At 33.5% G+C, this 19767-nt stretch overlaps 3 protein-coding genes across 3 annotated transcripts; all 3 read left to right on the top strand.

The window, feature by feature from the left end:
- Positions 1 to 103: 103 nt before the first annotated feature.
- Positions 104 to 4483, top strand: LOC134242522 (E3 ubiquitin-protein ligase MYCBP2-like). Its single transcript, XM_062724624.1, has 7 exons — positions 104 to 231; positions 2899 to 3072; positions 3211 to 3318; positions 3445 to 3654; positions 3796 to 3894; positions 4016 to 4181; positions 4342 to 4483. The coding sequence occupies exons 1-7, from the start codon at positions 202 to 204 to the stop codon at positions 4455 to 4457; spliced, it is 903 nt and encodes a 300-aa protein (XP_062580608.1). The 5' UTR covers positions 104 to 201; the 3' UTR covers positions 4458 to 4483.
- A 5174-nt stretch (positions 4484 to 9657) lies between these two features.
- LOC134242523 (E3 ubiquitin-protein ligase MYCBP2-like) lies at positions 9658 to 12341 on the top strand. The gene is made up of 7 exons (XM_062724625.1): positions 9658 to 9708; positions 10494 to 10667; positions 10948 to 11055; positions 11180 to 11389; positions 11495 to 11593; positions 11806 to 11971; positions 12157 to 12341. Exons 1-7 carry the CDS (start codon positions 9685 to 9687, stop codon positions 12270 to 12272), a joined length of 897 nt encoding a protein of 298 aa, XP_062580609.1. The 5' UTR covers positions 9658 to 9684; the 3' UTR covers positions 12273 to 12341.
- A 1322-nt stretch (positions 12342 to 13663) lies between these two features.
- Positions 13664 to 16322, top strand: LOC134242521 (E3 ubiquitin-protein ligase MYCBP2-like). Its single transcript, XM_062724622.1, has 7 exons — positions 13664 to 13749; positions 14540 to 14713; positions 14938 to 15045; positions 15141 to 15350; positions 15450 to 15566; positions 15800 to 15965; positions 16168 to 16322. Exons 1-7 carry the CDS (start codon positions 13726 to 13728, stop codon positions 16281 to 16283), a joined length of 915 nt encoding a protein of 304 aa, XP_062580606.1. The 5' UTR covers positions 13664 to 13725; the 3' UTR covers positions 16284 to 16322.
- The last annotated feature ends 3445 nt before the right edge of the window (positions 16323 to 19767 follow it).

Genomic DNA, 19767 nt, shown 5'->3' with positions numbered 1-19767 from the left:
GCTCAGGAAAAAATGCTGTGCTATTTTTAGAGCTGAGTTAATTTTTAGAAACTAATGTACCCAGAAATTTATAAATAAATGAAAGGAAAATCCAGTGTTTTTCAATCCTTAAAATAGTTCTTTCGGGAAATTTCATACCTTGGTATAAAATGTTTGTCTATATAGTCTATCTCTATGAAATAATTCATTGCGCACAGAAAGATGGATACGATAAATGTTGTCTCCAGAACAGTGAGTGAAAATATTTTTTTTTTCTTTATGTGAATAATGATATTTATTGGTTGCTGAAGGACTTTCAGAGCATTTGAAATATTTGATACATATCACAGGCACCTGACGTTACTTATTTTTCTTATGTTAGCAAATCAGCTTTACATGTTTCATTTCGCTCCGAAATACTCAGTATAATATTTCATTTATTTGAAATCAAATACAGGTCAATAAATTTGAAACTATCCATCTCCCATCTTTTTGTTGCTGTTTGATAAACAAGGGCAACTTTTACCTGGAAACAAAAAAGAAACCGAAAAATAGAGAAAGGCCATAATTATATTGTATACAGAATTTAACTCATTTTATTGAATTAATTTGAACATTTGAATATTTAAACCTTTTTGCAGTTCTGCTAGCTGCAGATAATTTCAATGTTTAAAAAGAAAAGCATCATCAGCATATTTTTAACTCAGGGCGAAAAATATTGATAAAATATTGTTTGGTCCAATGGTTTGAGAATGTATCATAGAGCACAGGTGCTTGGGGAAGGGACCCCCTCCCACTCGTGTTCCGTACCCCAAATTCATATACCCTCTGACACTAAAACAGAACTTCTGTTTCAGTATCAGAGAGTATGAATTTGTAAAATTTAAAGGCTAGTTTTAGCTTAGATTTTTATCAGTTGTAATACTTTGTGAATATGTCATAGAAAAATATTTTATTTTTTAAAAGTCGAAGAACCCTTGGGGTGTGGAACACGGAGTAGGGGGGGGGGGGGGGGAGTCCGCTCTATACATACAATTAAACCTATTTTATTGTATGCATCTGAAGTTTGGGGTTGTTTTAATCCATTTACAAAAAAAAAAGCATACCCAATTGTAAATTGATAAAATATACTCCAACTTATTCTGTGAAAAACTCCACTTGAAATTTTGTAAATCAGTATTAGGTGTGCATAAAACTGCAACTAATTTTGCTGTATTGTCTGATTTAGGTAGATTTCCCCTGCACTTTGACATTGTAAGATCAATGATAAGGTACTGGTATAGGCAAAATCTAGGCCATTCTTTCCCAATTTTAAAAGATGCATATTGTGAATCCAAATCATTGTTTGAGAAAAACATCCCCCCCCCCCAGCTCCATTAATTTTCTTATTACCAATATCGAGGGTATTCGTGATTTAACTTTTTCAAAATGCACAAATTCAAACGTGAACTTAAAGATTGTTTATTTAGATATTATATACAAATTCTCAATTAAAACACTCTGATAAAAAGCTGAGATGCTATAGCACTTTTAAACAAACTTTTGGTCAAGTAAAGTATCTTAATTTACTTAAGAATTTTGAACAGAAAAATTTTACTCGTTTTCGCATATCAGCTCACAGACTTAATATTGAAAGGGGTCGATATATAGGCATTCCTAGAGAAGAAAGACACTGCAATAGATGCAATAACAAAACAGTTGATGATGAGAAACATTTTCTCTTTTTTGTAATCACATTAAGGATGAAAGAAAAGTCTTGTATGAATTAATAAACAATTCCTGTAAAATTTCCACAACTTGGACAGTGAAAATAAGTTAAATTGGCTCATGACTAATGAGGATGTGCAAATACTGATTCAAGTCAGTAAAATGATTATGAGAGCTGAAGTATGAAAAGTATTAGTAAACCTGGTTTTTTTTTTTTTTTTTTTTTTTTTTTATTGAAATTTAATGTGTCCCCTCATTCCCTTCTTAAATGTACAGAATCAGTCAGAATGGGTGTCTTGAATTTTCTTAGAGTACGGGTTTGCCAATAATCGGCTGTGCAGAGGCATCGTCCCCTTTACCCTCTGTGTCCAAGTTACCTTTTCTTTACATTAATTGTATGCTACCTTCAAGATCACAGATTTACATTTATACAGGATAGTACCATTTGTTTATATATATACATATATTTGTGTGTAAATTATTATTTTTGTATGCATGGATATGTGTAACAATAAGTGTATGTTTATAATATATACTATACATACATATATTTGTATATAAATTATTATTTTTGTATGCATGGATTTGTGTAACAGTAAGTGTGTGTTTGTGTATGTGGGTATGCATATGTCAAATATTTTGAACTAACTCCAAGAGATTAGTTTGCATTAAGTTTATAATTATATGCTAAGTACTTATTAATTGAAATTACTATTTCTGTTAATACTTAAATGATTTTTTTTTGAATGACCATCTTCAATACTTAGGGTACAGGTTTGCCAGACTGGCTGTGTAGAGGTATCATCCCCTGTGCCCTTTGTATTCAAGATGCACTAGTTTTATATTAGAGTACTGCCATTACTACAAGATTTTTTTTTTTTTTTTTTTTTTTTTGAATTTACCTTATATCTATCATTTTTATTTAATTGTGTTTTCTTTTATCATTCTATGGTTTCTATGCTTTTGATCCAGTGTGGTGATGCACTTCTCAATGTCAAACTTAATCACAAGTCATGTTACATTATCCTTAATATAGAATTGTAATCAATGTTATCATTTTGTAATAATTGTTCATGCCCCCTGTGGGCCCTTGATTGGTGAATAAACATATAAACATATAAAGGAGGTGGCGGGACTGCTTTCTTTATGACGTTAAATAATAAATTGCAAAATGCAAATATCACGAAATCTGAAATTTGGATAAATTTTCAGGAAACTTTTAGTACCTGTCAGCGTCCTTTGCCATGTGGACATTACTGTGGGGGCGTTGCTAACGAGGTGTCGTGTGCCCCCTGTATGGTTAGGGGGTGCCAGGACCACAATTATCACGGAGATGGTCATTGTCCAGTCTGCACAGAACCATGGACATCAAAGCCTGTTATTCAAGTAAAAAATATTACCAAGTTACATTTTTCCCTAAATTACATGTGTATCTCTCAAAGCATGTCGTTCCTCGGCATACATTAGGGATGTCGTACAATATGCTTACTTAAAATTTAACTTAATTATTTGACTTTTTACTAGATTGTTTGTGGGCACGTGTTCCACTCCGAGTGTATGCGACAGATGCTGACAAATCGTTGGCACGGATCAAGGATTACGTTTGGATTTATGTTGTGTCCATTATGCAAGGTATGATTGATTGATTATTATTTATATGCACTTGTATAATTATTTATAGACTTTATCGTATACATTTTCAAAGTTTCAAAATACTTGTATCAAACACTCTCAGACTTGCTGCTTATACTTGAACAGAATTCCTTAAGTCATCCCGACCTGTATGAAATAATGTCACCTTTGATGCACCTGTACGATAAAATCAAGACCAAAGCACTCACCCGTCTTCAGCATGACGGATTGTTCCAAGACAAAGACATCACCCAACCATCAGGCAAATATTATAAAGACCCGGCCGGGTTTGCAATGGACAAATACGCATACTATATGTGTTCGAAGTGTCAGGAGGTATAGAATATCTTTTTTATAACAATATACATGTAATATTCATAAAGAAAAAAAAATAAGGTGTGATTCGTCATTAATTCGCCGATGTTTACATTTTAGCTTTACTCAGTACCCTTTCAGTATTTTTTTTACTCCTTCTAGCCGTACTTTGGTGGAGAGGGGCGTTGTCAAGACGAGGTTGAGGAGTCGGATCCAAAAGAATTGATCTGTCCACTGTGTAGTGATACCACCAAAAACAAAGTAATAATCACATGTGGTTATTTACAAAGAAAAATTGTGTAGCCCGTTACTTCAACATCGATTTAACCAATTTTTTTATCTACATCCAGTAAATGTTAACCTTAACTCTCTCTTTCTCTAGGTGTGTTCTCGTCACGGCTCTGACTACCTCCAGTATAAATGTCGTTATTGCTGCTCCTTGGCCACATATCATTGTTTCGGCACCACTCATTTCTGTGACCCGTGTCACAGTAATCACACAGTGGTTCACGGAAAACCCACAGCAAACCTACCCAAGTGTCCATCTGGTATGTACAGTTAACTTATTCATGTATATCCCCTTTTTGTATTAAAAAATAATTTGTATACAAATCACTTTTTACACACCAAGATACTGTTAAGCAATTTGATACATATAATGTACAATGAAACATCTTACACTTTTATGATTTTCCCCTCTCGTTTTAGGACCCTGTGGTAAACAACTTCCGGGTTCTTCCTGTCCCCTCGGTATAGCGCACCCTCCCACCGGGGAAGAGTTCGTCATTGGTTGTGCACTGTGTGTCAATTCCAGCTCGTTTTAATCATTGTTAATAAACTTTTAAACTAATATTGTCTTGATATGTTTATATCCTAGCTGAGAACAAGAAACATCATGAAGTCATTTATGGTGTATTTTTGATAAGTTCAGATAACCAAAATTAATTGTTTTACTATTTCATATAAAGACAGAATTTTTCTATAAAATACACAAAGTAAATCAGTTGGGTTTAGATATTTTAAAAAACTAAAACAATAACTGATTTATTTATCAACTTCAAATTTAAATACTGGTACTGACAAAAGAAAGTCAATGGAGGTTATTCAAGTTCGAAATAGTTTTTTTTTTAAGCTCAGTTACACGTACGATTTTATAATTTATATATATACTTTTAAAAATAGCTATAAAAATGTTAATTGAACCGAGATAATTCAGAAATCAAAAAGTTCAGTTTTTCTGGCCCATTGGTTCCTAAGAAGATTTTTCTGATTCCTTAATGTTGTCCCGTTATCATGTTGTAAATTTTGCATTTACCTCCCCCTAGTAAATTCAAAATTTACAACATGATACCGTCATACCCCTAGGGTCATGATTTGAACAATTTAGAATCGATCCCACCTCATTATTCTTCTATATAACTAGTACATGTATCAGCTTTTCTGGCCCAGTGTATGGCACGCCAAATTCACAAAAATGAGCTCAACATAGTTTCATAGCTGATAAACTAGGTTTATCAACTGTAAACTATAGTTTACAAACCGTGAACTATAGTTAACAATTCGTTAACTATAGTTTTCATTTGTAAAACTATATTTAACGGTTGTTAACAATAGTTTACGAATGCTAATATGAGTTTATATGTCTGTAATAAAGCGTTAACAATAGATTTTGTTGAACATAGATTCACGTTTGTAAACTATAATTTACAATCGTAAACTATGGCACGCCAAATTCACAAAAATGAGTTAAACATAGTTTCACAGTCGATAAACTGGGTTTATCGGTTGTAAACTATAGTTTACGGACTGTTAACTATAGTTAACAACGTTAATCTATATTTTACATCTGTAAACCATAGTTAACGCGATAATCTATGTTTCACAACCGTAAAGTATACTTAACACCGAAAACAATCATTTGCGATTGCAAAACATAGATTATCTGATAAATACAGTTTCACGATTTGTAAACTATAGTTTACAAACCGTTTACTATAGTTAACGATCTGGATATAAATATAGTTTCACGATTTGTGAAACTATGATTAACAACTCTTAACTATAGTTTACGATTGTAAACCATAGTTTAAAAACGTGAATCTATGTTTATCAACAAAATCTATTGTTAACGCTTATTACAGACAGATAAACTTAGATTAGCATTCGTAAACTATAGTTAACAACCGTTAAATATAGTTTTACAGATGAAAACTATACTTCACGAATCGTTAACTATGGTTTACGGTTTGTAAACTATAGTTTACAGTCGATAAACCTAGTTTATCAATTGTGAAACTATGTTTAGCTCATTTTTGTGAATTTGGCGTGCCATAGTAAACTATAGTTAAGAGCAGTTAAATATAGTTTCACAAATCGTGAAACTTTCTTTATCAAATCGTTAACTATAGTTAAGAGTTGCAAACCATAGTTTTACAAATCGTGGAACTGTATTTATCAGATAATCTATGTTTTGCAATCGCAAATGATTGTTTTCGGTGTCAAGGTTTACAAATGTAAAATATAGATTAACGTTGTTAACTATGCATAAATTATCCCATGTTCCCCACTATCGATGATGTCCCTAGCATACTATACTAACTAGACAGTGATTCCTTATATTTCCATTTCATTTCTGTGACCCGTGTCACAGTAATCACACAGTGGTTCACGGAAAACCCACAGCAAACCTACCCAAGTGTCCATCTGGTATGTACAGTTAACTTATTCATGTATATCCCCTTTTTGTATTAAAAAATAATTTGTATACAAATCACTTTTTACACACCAAGATACTGTTAAGCAATTTGATACATATAATGTACAATGAAACATCTTACACTTTTATGATTTTTCCCTCTGTTTTAGGACCCTGTGGTAAACAACTTCCGGGTTCTTCCTGTCCCCTCGGTATAGCGCACCCTCCTACCGGGGAAGAGTTTACATTGGTTGTGCACTGTGTGTCAATTCCAGCTCGTTTTAATCATTGTTAATAAACTTTTAAACTAATATTGTCTTGATATGTTTATATCCTAGCTGAGAACAAGAAACATCATGAAGTCATTTATGGTGTATTTTTGATAAGTTCAGATAACCAAAATTAATTGTTTTACTATTTCATATAAAGACAGAATTTTTCTATAAAATACACAAAGTAAATCAGTTGGGTTTAGATATCTTAAAAAACTAAAACAATAACTGATTTATTTATCAACTTCAAATTTAAATACTGGTAACTGACAAAAGAAAGTCAATGGAGGTTATTCAAGTTCGAAATAGTTTTTTTTAGCTCAGTTACACGTACGATTTTATATATATACTTTTAAAAATAGCTATAAAAATGTTAATTGAACCGAGATAATTCAGAAATCAAAAAGTTCAGTTTTTCTGGCCCATTGGTTCCTAAGAAGATTTTTCTGATTCCTTAATGTTGTCCCGTTATCATGTTGTAAATTTTGCATTTACCTCCACCTAGTAAATTCAAAATTTACAACATGATAATACCCCTAGGGTCATGATTTGAACAATTTAGAATCGATCCCACCTCATTATTCTTCTATATAACTAGTACATGTATCAGCTTTTCTGGCCCAGTGTATGGCACGCCAAATTCACAAAAATGAGCTCAACATAGTTTCATAGCTGATAAACTAGGTTTATCAACTGTAAACTATAGTTTACAAACCGTGAACTATAGTTAACAATTCGTTAACTATAGTTTTCATTTGTAAAACTATATTTAACGGTTGTTAACTATAGTTTACGAATGCTAATATATATATGTCTGTAATAAAGCGTTAACAATAGATTTTGTTGAACATAGATTCACGTTTGTAAACTATAATTTACAATCGTAAACTATGGCACGCCAAATTCACAAAAATGAGTTAAACATAGTTTCACAGTCGATAAACTGGGTTTATCGGTTGTAAACTATAGTTTACGGACTGTTAACTATAGTTAACAACGTTAATCTATATTTTACATCTGTAAACCATAGTTAACGCGATTATTTATGTTTCACAACCGTAAACTATCATTAATTTTGCGATTGCAAAACATAGATTATCTGATAAATACAGTTTCACGATTTGTAAACTATAGTTTACAAACCGTTTACTATAGTTAACGATCTGGATATAAATATAGTTTCACGATTTGTGAAACTATGATTAACAACTCTTAACTATAGTTTACGATTGTAAACCATAGTTTAAAAACGTGAATCTATGTTTATCAACAAAATCTATTGTTAACGCTTATTACAGACAGATAAACTTAGATTAGCATTCGTAAACTATAGTTAACAACCGTTAAATATAGTTTTACAGATGAAAACTATACTTAATGAATCGTTAACTATGGTTTACGGTTTGTAAACTATAGTTTACAGTCGATAAACCTAGTTTATCAATTGTGAAACTATGTTTATCATTTTTGTGAATTTGCGTGCCAAAAAATAGTTAAGAGCAGTTAAATATAGTTTCACAAATCGTGAAACTTTATTTATCAAATCGTTAACTATAGTTAAGAGTTGCAAACCATAGTTTTACAAATCGTGGAACTGTATTTATCAGATAATCTATGTTTTGCAATCGCAAATGATTGTTTTCGGTGTCAAGGTTTACAAATGTAAAATATAGATTAACGTTGTTAACTATGCATAAATTATCCCATGTTTCCCACTATCGATGATGTCCCTAGCATGCTATACTAACTAGACAGTGATTCCTTATATTTCAATTTCATTGTGAAATTTAATTGTAGATTTAGACTTAAAAATGTAGACATCGATTTAAATTACACGAGTACTCGCAAGACAGTTTCAACAGTCCTCGCCCACTGACGTCAAACACAAAGGCAGCCGTACGAGATTTACATGCATATTTGGCCTCCTTTATAGCGTCAGACACAGACACAGATGCGCACGAGATTTGTATGCATATCAGTCCTCGTTAGCGCCTGACCTATCGACCTGCCTAAATTACATTCCGGTAGAATTATCAAGAAATCAACTCCGCTATTTTTCAAAGAGTTATCACAGAGAGAAAAATTAGAAATGGGAATATAGTCCGTTTAACTATATAGTTTACAACCGTTTACAACAGTTTTTTCGACTGTGAAACTATGTTTAGCTCATTTTTGTGAATTTGGCTTGCCATACCAGTGGTTTTTGAGAAGATTTTTAAAGATTTGTCCTAGTATATATTTCTATGTAAAACTTGGATTCTCTATCGTGGCCCCGCTCTACCCCCGGGGGTCATGATTTGAACATTTAGAATCTACACTACCACATAAGTTTCAGCTTTTTTGGTCTAGTGGTTCATGAGAAGAATTTTTAATGCACCCTATTCTCGTCTTTTCTTGATTATTTGATTTTATTTATTTCCCTTTGGAATGGGGTTGGTCCTCCATTTTAAAAATTTTAAATTACAATTTCCTTTACCCATGGGTGCTTTGTACCGAGTTTTTGGTGAAATAAAGTAAAACCCAGTGGTTATTGAGAAGAAGTTGAAAATGTGAAGAGTTTACAGACGGACGGACGACGGACATTATAAGTGATCAAAAAAGCTCACCTAAGCTCACTTGAGCTTTCAGCACAGTTGAGCTGAAAAAAAAAACAAAATAACTCGCGTGCCTCGTCAAATATAAGTCCTGATGTACACCCAGTCCCTGATGTACAATGAATTCCTGCCGCATATTCATAATTCATACACCTACATGTAAAATATCAACACAAAAAATTATCTGTTAATTTTCCAGTAGTACTATATTTAGCCTTCGATCGTCAGTCCTCAACTGCATGCCTTGTCAGTCTACATGATATCCAATATATGCGTAGGGGGTATATATACCTGTATATCATCCACTCAACAATACATAATACAGATTTTCTGAGAGTTGAAGCAAAGATTCATGATTTCATTTTCAGAAAAAAGTCAACTAGTCCTCGGATTTTTTTTCTAAAAATATAGCCCTGCTATAGGTTTCTAAAAATAGATGTTACGCATTTTTGTATAAAAAGACTCTATAGAAATTGAAATTGCAATAGTGATGGAAATATTAGGAACTCAAATGGTGAGTAAAATTGATGTAGTTGTAATATGGCATTTTACATACGTTACATTTTTGTAAACATCCTTGATTGTATCATATTTTTGTTTAAAAAATGATATTTTTCGCCCTTTTCATACATCAATAGATATTTAAATCATTTAATTGTCTCGAAGCTCCCAGGTAAATAACGCAATAAAGTTCGTATTCTTGCAGTCAAAAAAAGTACAGGATTAATAGGGGAGAGGGTTTGGGTCGCATGACATTAATAAATAAAACAAGATCAATTAGAAAAAAAGTTTTGGTAACATGGGGAGGGATGTCTTAAATCATACTATGAACGTAAAATAAATATACATGGGACAGTCAGGTTGTCTTTCAATAGTAAACTGAAAAATTATTAGTAAAATTAGTAAGATAAACTCTTGTGAAGAAAAAATTTTTTGATATAAAAAAAAATGTATACATCTGCAATTCTGGGAGGATAGCGAGGAGGGGGGATTCTTTTAAAAAAATGTTCTTGGATATTGAAGAATAGAACTCACTGTAGTTTTAGATAATTGAGAAATTAAGACTCTTGGCTATTGGCATCGGATTTTTCTCATCACAAAAATAACCCCCTCCCCTCTCCCTTTAGAACCACAGGGAATATATTTGTGATAGCAAAACAGTCCGATATTTTGTACATTTATCAATAAACTTTGCCACATCTCTCTATCTCTCTCTCTCACGTTCACCCCCTCCCTCAATACATATGCTAAGTACACAATTTCAATAGATTATGTCTATTATAAATAATATATTCACAGGAAACCTTTAGAACTTGCCAACGCCCTTTGGCTTGCGGACATCATTGCGGGGGCATACCTAATGAAAATTATTGTGCACCTTGTATGGTGGAGGGATGCCAGGATGACATTTACTATGGAGACGGTCACTGTATAGTGTGCGCTGAACCCTGGACTTCTAAACCCATCATACAGGTTGCTATATTTTCCCCAAAATCTCTTCTTAATTTTTTTTTGTTTAGGATACTGTATATTCTCCATTTAATAAAAAAAGACCGACAATCCGATTACTCTTATATATGTATTCTTATTTTTATACGGTTATTTATGTCTCTGGGCATGTATATATAAAAATGTTCCTCCATACCTACCATATTTTTGAAAGTCCGTTTCGTCTCCTTCAAAGAATTAATGTAAGTTTTTCTTGTTAAACTTATTTCTGCTCATTTTAACCTAATTTTGTTCATTTCCCCAGATTGTTTGTGGACATTTGTTCCACTATGACTGTATCCGACAAATGTTGAAGAATCGCTGGCACGGATCAAGGATCACGTTTGGATTCATGCTATGTCCTTTATGTAAGGTACACAAGAATTACTCTCAAACAATTATACAAATGCTGTACAAATGCTGATATAGTCATTCCAAACGACATTACACATGCATGCAGATGTGCTCAAATTACTAATTAAAGTTTTTTTCAACAGGTTTCGATAAGTCATCCTGACCTTTGTGAAATAATGTCACCTTTGATGCACCTGTACGATAAAATCAAAACCAAAGCACTCACTCGTCTACAGCATGACGGATTGTTCCAAGCCCAAGACATCACCCAACCATCAGGAAAATATTATAAAGACCCGACTGGGTTTGCAATGGACAAATACGCATACTTCATGTGTTCAAGATGCCGACAGGTACTTTTGCATTCATTTCATTTTCCTGATTTGATTTCAATTTTGCATCGGTTGTTCCCGGCGCCAAAAGAAGAATGATTAAGCGACACTTTTAACTCTTTCTAGCCGTACTTTGGTGGAGAGGGGCGTTGTCAAGACGAGGTTGAGGAGGCGGATCCAAAAGAATTGATATGTCCACTGTGTAGTGATACCACCAAAAACAAAGTGAGTTTTAAAGGTTATTTTTTAAAAACTATATGAGATTTCAGTTTACCTTCAAGTTTTTTATGATTACTAGTATCACATTTGATTGATCAAGAAAGGGCTACAAACGTGTAACATGTACTACTACTAGTGCATGTTGGAAAAACAAGCTTAGATTTCATTGTTATAATTGTTTTTTTGTTTATTATCTTATATAAATGAATGTTTTGTAGGTGTGTTCCCAGCATGGATTAGACTACCTGCTATACAAATGCCGATATTGCTGTTCGCTGGCTCTGTTTCATTGTTTTGGTACCACTCATTTCTGTGAAACTTGCCACAATGATTACACAACTGTCCACGACAAACCAGAAGAAAGCTTGCCAAAATGTCCTGCAGGTGTGTGGAAATGTTCCAAATACTAGTTTCCACCTTTTTTATATAGTTTATACAATTTAAGCCCTGTGCTAAAAATGTTCATTCGTCTTTAATAAACAAAATTCAGCATATTTTTTCTTCAAAATTTGAAGTGGCATATTCATCAATTAGGTATAGCATTCAAATATGTTTCCCTTTACATGCAGGTCCCTGTGGGAAACAGCTTTCAGGCTCCGAATGCCCCCTGGGGATAGAGCACCCTCCCACTGGTGAAGAATTCGTCATTGGCTGTGCCATGTGCATAAACTCTAACTCTTTTTAAATTACAGTAAAACTTGTTCTTACACATGTACACATTTTTGTTCTTGTTTATGTAAATAAATTATGTGAAATGGGCTCTGTTATCTCTTTATGGCAAAACTTTCAAGTACCATTATATACCTTATAGAGACAAAAGAGTTACATTATTGATAATGTTAGTGTATACAGGCACGTAGCATCGTTTTTGAAAGTGGGGGGGGGGGGGGGCAACCAGAGAATTTACTTACCTGTTAAAGTTGACAAGTGGCCAACTTTTTCCAAGGCCAACTTCTTTTTACTTCTAATTTTTTTTTGCATACAATACAACATTTCCTTTTATATCACTATACTGTGGTAAGAAGTGTGTGTGTGGGGGGGGCAACCAACCCTTCAATGGACATTTTCAATAGTAAAGGTAATAGTAAAGGTAATGTTGGGAAAAAAGTAGGGGGCAGGCCTCCCTGCCCCCCCCCCCCCCTGTTGCTACGTCCCTGGTATATTAGAGTACAAAAATAGAAAATAGTATACAGATTGAACCTTGTATCTTGCTTAATCCTCAATGCATGCATTGTCAGTCTATCTATACAAATATATAAATACATATACATGTATACCCGGAAAGCATCCACTCAACAATACATGTCACACTAGAATCACTGAAAGTAGAAGCGAAGGCTCATATTGCATTTTCTGAAACAAGATTTGTTTGTGAAACACTATGGGCCCGTCGGCAACAAAGTTTGAAAAAAAGCTATTATAGCATACAAGTCACATTCAAGGTCACAAGGTCATTGACCTTGGTGTCATTTGAAAGTACTGTAACTCTTTCTATATACAGTAAATATGACATTTTTAAAACATGCTAATTTCAGCGAATTTTTATTTTTATTTTGATGAGGGTATTCAGACACACCTAGAAAAACACATGATACACAAAATACACCATCCTGAAAGCAAGCGCCTACGAGTTCAATTAGTGGAGTATGCATATACGAAATATAAATAATTAAGCCTGTATCTTTTATGGTTCAAAAGTTATGCCGAAGGTTAAAGTTTGAAGACAAACAAACAGATAAACAGAAAAAACAGACAGACAGGACAAAAACAATATACGCCTCGGGTCTATCGATTCGGGCGCATAAAAAGGCTGCTACTACTTCTCTAACAAGATGTTCAGTCTCTTATACAGAGTTGTCGTTCGTTCCTCTCTCAGAATGTAGAGGGTGGACTACGTTTCTAAATAAAATATATATTTATACATCTGTATCTAGATCTACTCAACAATATCTGATACAGATTTCCCGAGAGTTGTAGCAAAGTCTTATTACATTTTTTGAAAACTTAATGTGCTTCCAGCAGCTTGCCTTTTCTGTTTGGAATACTTAGTATTTCTAAAAATATAACACGACGACGTTTCTAAAAATAGATTTTATACGTATCATTGTATATAAAGATAAAGTCATACCGCAGTAGTGATGGAAAAATTAAATGCTCAAATGGTGAGTACAATATTCTGAAATTTGGCATATATTTTGAAAATATACTGAAATTTGTTTACATATTTTTTAAAAACTTAAATGCAATATTCTTATTTTTCTGCTTCTTATTTCCTTGAGTCATTTTTTTAAATAAATACTTTTTGCACTAATCATGCGCACATCATAAACATTTTGTTGTCTCGAAGCTCTCTGGTAAATTAAGTAATAAAATAAAAATATGTATTTTTTGATTCATTATTATTATTTTTTTTTTTAATCAGTAAAGCATACATAAGTAAGAAAAGGGTTAGTGGAAGGGGGGGGGCTGTACACAGCTAGCATCACACCAGTGAAAAAAAACATGGTTAGTTGTAAAACATGCCTTCATTTATACTAGCCATCAAACGGTTAACTGAAAAAATTGGGAAGAAAAACTATATTGAAGTAGTGGGTTTTTAGGTTGGGGGGGCTGAAAAATTATACACTCTATTTCATTTTAAGCATAAAAAAATCAGGCATTCCATATGCTCTCATACAACGAAGCATTGAATAAACAAACTCACTTTAATTTTAATGACTTAAGGTGTCTAATAGGTATTCACACTCATGATTTTGTATTTTTAATTTATCAATAACCTTCGCCACATCTCTCTCTCTCTCTCTCTCTCTCTCTCTCTCTCTCTCTCTCTCTCTCTCTCTCTTACCCAACCCATTCCAATTCCCTTCTTCGATACATATAATAAATGCACATTTTAAAAACAAATTTTAATCAATATATAGATTATGTTAATTTTAGTTTATATATTCACAGGAAACCAAAAGAACTTGTCAACGCCCCTTGGCGTGTGGACATCATTGCGGGGGCATACCTAATGAAAATGTTTGTGCACCTTGTATAATGAAAGGATGCCAGAATCAGAACTTCTATGGAGATGGCTATTGTATAATGTGCACTGAACCGTGGACATCTAAACCTATTATACAAGTATTTATATTCTGCCAGCTTTTAAAATGAAATTGAGGATAAGTACTGTATATTCTTCATTGGAGTAATTTAATTTAAAGACCGTCAATTCACTTATTCATAGTTACGGCATGTGTATAAAATTTTCATCCGCTTTGCTTCCTTTAAAATCAAAGACAATTTTTTGCGTTAGGATCATTTCTTGTCAAGTAGACCAAATATAAAACTTTTTTCCCTTTCCCCAGATTGTTTGTGGACATTTGTTCCATTATGACTGTATCCGACAAATGTTGAAGAATCGCTGGCACGGATCAAGGATTACGTTTGGATTCATGCTATGTCCTTTATGTAAGGTACACAAGAATTACTTTTTGAAAATACAAATGCTTATAGTTATGTGTATCCAGACCACATCAAACAAATTACCAATCATATTTTTTTTCAACAGGTTTCGATAAGTCATTCTGACCTTTGTGAAATAATGTCACCTTTGGTTCACCTGTACGAAAAAATCAAAACCAAAGCACTGACTCGTCTGCAGCATGACGGATTGTTCCAAGCCAAAGACATCACCCAACCATCAGGCAAATATTATAAAGACCCGACTGGATTTGCAATGGACACATATGCATACTACATGTGTTCAAGATGCCGACAGGTACTTTTGCATTTTTTTCCCATTTTACTGATTGACATTGATTGTTGTGGCGCAAAATTCATGATATACAAAAATTCATAGTAACTTATCTTTCTCTAGCCGTACTTTGGTGGAGAGAGACGTTGTCAGGACGAGGTAAAAGAGGTGAATCCCAAAAAATTGATCTGTCCACTGTGTCGTGTTACGACTAAAAACAAAGATACCACCAAAAAGAAAGTAAGTATTGACAGGTCCAATGTGTTGTGAAACCACCAAAAAATGAGAAAGCCTTTTACCGTCTGATCTTTTATGAAATTTTGCTTTCATAACTCCTGATACATAGTGACAAGATACTAGTAGTACACATGTACATGCTAGGTGAATAGCCTAGGGTTTACTGCTGGTTGTTTTGCTGATGCAAGGTTCCAATCTTCTTAAAATTAGTTTTAATCAAAAAGGTGATTTTGTAGGTGTGTTCTAAGCATGGACTGGACTACCTGCAATACAAATGCCGCTTTTGCTGTTCACTAGCTCTATTTCATTGTTTTGGTACCAGTCATTTCTGTGAAAATTGCCACGAGTATTATTCAGTTGTTTACAACGCACCAAGGGAAAGCTTGCCAAAATGTCCAGCAGGTGCGTGAAAATGTTCTAAACACTAGATTTCAAATTTTCATATTTTGATTTGATAACAAGTACATGTACTTGCATTATATACGATTTCATTCGTCTTTGATAAACAAATTTCAGCATCATATTTCTATATTATGAGGTAACATAGTCATGAATTAAATCGTACTCTATTTCTCTGTATAAAACATGAAGTTCCTTTTTGCAGGTCCTTGTGGTCAACAGCTTTCAGGCTCCGAATGTCCTCTGGGAATTGAGCACCCTCCTACCGGAGAAGAATTCGTCATTGGCTGTGTCATGTGCTTAAACTCAAACTCTTATTAAATTGTTGTAAAACATTTTATTACTTTTATAAATAAATTATGTGAAAATGACTTTGTTATTCAGGCACAAAGCAACAGGGATGGGGGATGCCAAGAACCAATCATTCAAAAGTTGTATTCAAGGACAGTGTTTTCTGGTTTGTCAAAAGGTCAAAATAGATGGTATGTAGTGGAAGACCTTGCCATAATAAATACAGATGCAAAATATAAATGTAATGGCGAAAGTTCTTTTTTTTTGTATGCCCCCCTTATACGAAGTTTCGAGTGTATATAGTTTTTGTCATGTCCGTCCGTCTGTCTGTTTGTCTGCCTGTCTAGCTGTCTGTCTCTCTGTCTAGCTGTCTGTCTGTTTGTCTGTTCGCAAAAACTTTAACCTTGCCCATAACTTTTAATTTAGTGGAGCTATGATTTTCATATTTCACATGTGTATTCCTTGTGACAAGACCTTTCTTTGGGTACCATCGAAATTGAACTTGGAGTTTGGCCCACTTTTACACAAAAATTCCAAACTTTAAGTTTGGGCATAACTTTTAAATGGTAGATACTAGAACTTTTATATTTCACATATTTATTTTTGTGGCTAGGCTTTTCATTGGATACCAGCAATTCTGACCTCTTGACCTTGGAGATTTCCGTACTTATGAAAAAACTTTAAGCTTGGCCATAACTTTTGAACGGTAAGGGTTGGGACTTTAATATTTCCCATATGTAATCCTTGTGACAAGTTGCTTCGTTAGATACCAAGTACTTTGACCCTTTGACTTTCACCTTGGAGCTTGACCTACTTTTAAAATACAACATTGACCATAATTTTTGAAGGTTTAGGACTAGGGCTTTCATACTTAACATATTTAATCCATGTGACAAGACCCTTCAATTGAAAGGTCAAGAGCCTTGAACCTTTGACCTTGACCTTAGAGTTTGATCAATTTTTACACAAAAAATCTAAACTTTTACTATGGCCCTAATTTTTAAATGGTAAATACCAGGAGATTAATATTTCAGATATCATTTTTTTGTGCCAAGACCTTTTATTTGAAACCAAGAATTTTGACCTTGATTTTGGACATTTCCCTACTCATGAAAAAACTCTATCTTAGGCCATAACATTTCAACGGAAAGGGCTTGGGCTTTCATATTTCATACATGTATATGTAATCCTTGTGAGAAGACCTTTCATTGGATATTAACAACTTTGACCCTTTGACCTTGACCTTGGAGTTTGTCCTAGTTTTAAAAAAATTAACATTGCCCATAACTTTTGAACAGTGAGGACTAGAACTTTCATACTTCACATATATAATCCCTGTGATAAGTCCTTTCATTGGATATCAACAACTTTGACCCTTTGACCTTGGAGTTTGACCTACTTTTTACAAATTTAACCTTGGCCATAACTTTTGAATGGTAAGGGTCAGCACTTTCATACTTCCCATATGTAATCTTTGAGACAAGGCCCTTCTTTAAAAACCAACAACCTTGACCATTTGACCTTGATCCCGGAGTTTGTCCTTCCTTTAAAAACGTTAACCTTGGTCATAACCTTTGAACTGGTGGTGCTAGAGTTTTATATTTCACATTTGAATTTCTTGTGAAATGGCCTTACTTTAGATACCAACATATTTGATCTGCATTTGAGAAAGCTTAAACTTCGCTGTGTTGCCATACGGGGTCATCAGTGTTTCACAAAAACATCTTGTTTCATAAGTAGGTCAAACTCCACGTTCAAAATTAATGATACCCAAAGGAAGATCTTGTTATAAAAATATACCTGTACCTGTGAAATTCAAAAGCTCTAGTACTAACTGTTCAAAACATATGACTAAGGTTAAAGTATTGTTCAGAGTTGGTCAAACTTTATTACCAAGGTGAAAAGGTCAAAAACTTACACCCATTGATGGGTCTTGTCATAATAAATACCCACGTGAAATATGAAAGCCCTAGCACTAACTATTAAAAAGACATGATCAAGGTTAAAGTTGGGTAATTTGTTGCAAAAGTGGGTCAAACCTCAAAGTCATGGCCAAGAGGTCATATATGTTGGTACTCAAAAGAAGGGCTTATCACAAGGAATACACATGTCAAATATGGTAGCCATACCTCCATCTAAATCAAAAGTTTTGAACAAGGTTAAAGTTTTTGCAGACAGACAGATGAATTCCTTTTGAAAGGACCTTCCTTTGGGACACCAACAATGACATTTTGACCTTGCGATTCGAGTACTTTTGAAAAACATTAACATTGGCCAAAATAATTACTAGTAATTGACCAGTAGGTGATAAGGCGTAAATAATATTTCACAGGTGTATTTCTTGTGAAAAGGCCTTTCCCTTGGCACCTTTAATTTGACCCTTTGACCTTGACTTTGTAGTTTTACTTACAATTATAACCTTTATCATATCTTTTGAATGATTAGCGCTTGTGCTTTCATATTTCATTGGTATATTCAGTAAAATGAGTCTTTTCTTTGGGTAACTTTTTTCATCTCTTGGGCTCGGAATTTGATTGGTATTTGAGAACCACGTACAAGCTGCCGTACCTAGGGGGCATCAGTGTTTCATAAGCACGTGTTTTTGTTTTTTTTTTTAATTTTATGATATACTTCCCTTGATATGTACTTTTACTGACATATGCAAGACACTTTGTACCCCTTGCATATCTTAATTTCATTCACCCAAGATTAAAATGATCAAAAAATGTCATTAACATTCTCAACAGATCGGTGAAACTGATGTTATACTTCCCCATCAACTGTGAAGAATAGGCCTCAGATTAGTTGCAATAATGTAACCCTCTCCTTTTTTTTTTTTTTTTTTTTTTTTTTTGCATATCTTAGTTTTTAAAATGTTCGGAATATGTCATTAAAATTCTCAACAGATTGAAAAAAAAGGAGAGAGGGCTACATTATTGCAGTTTGTGTCAGATGTGACTTGAAAGATTATTTTCACATAGAATATCTTTTAAAAGTTTTGACACACACACACCCCTCCCCCCTCCTATAAAAACGCGATATGCCTATATTTATGATAGATAAAGGTATTTTAGGAAATAATTTATATCATAAGCTCTTTAGATTTGGTCTTCATTCTAGTCAAAACTTAATCTCAATGTTGTACAAAAATTATTATTTGCAAATTAAACATATTCTACATAGATCTATTCTCTGTAAAAATAAATCGTTCTAAAAAAAACTGGCATCCTTTTCATATGCTGAAACCATGCTTTTAAAGTTTCACGAAACTCTCTTCGGTATTCTCCGTATATGTGATTTGACGGAAAGGGCCGACGTATTTTCCGAATGACCTTCCGAAAATCTCCGAAGACCATGATGAATAACGTTGAGGATACTTTTAGCAAAACGAAAATGAATTTAGCTGTATTTGCACCCTTTTAAGAATTAAATTAGGGTATTGTATATTAATTTTCAATTTTTATTTTTATAATAACTATTTTTTTGGCTACAAAAGGATTTTCATTTTCATTTT

The sequence above is a fragment of the Saccostrea cucullata genome, unplaced genomic scaffold, assembly GCF_032062105.1.
Source record: "Saccostrea cucullata isolate Sc308-1 unplaced genomic scaffold, CSIRO_AGI_Scuc_v1 ctg266, whole genome shotgun sequence".
In the NCBI taxonomy this organism is placed as follows: domain Eukaryota; kingdom Metazoa; phylum Mollusca; class Bivalvia; order Ostreida; family Ostreidae; genus Saccostrea; species Saccostrea cuccullata.
Note: the sequence above shows the minus strand (reverse complement) of the source record. Positions and strands in the feature narration are given on the sequence as shown.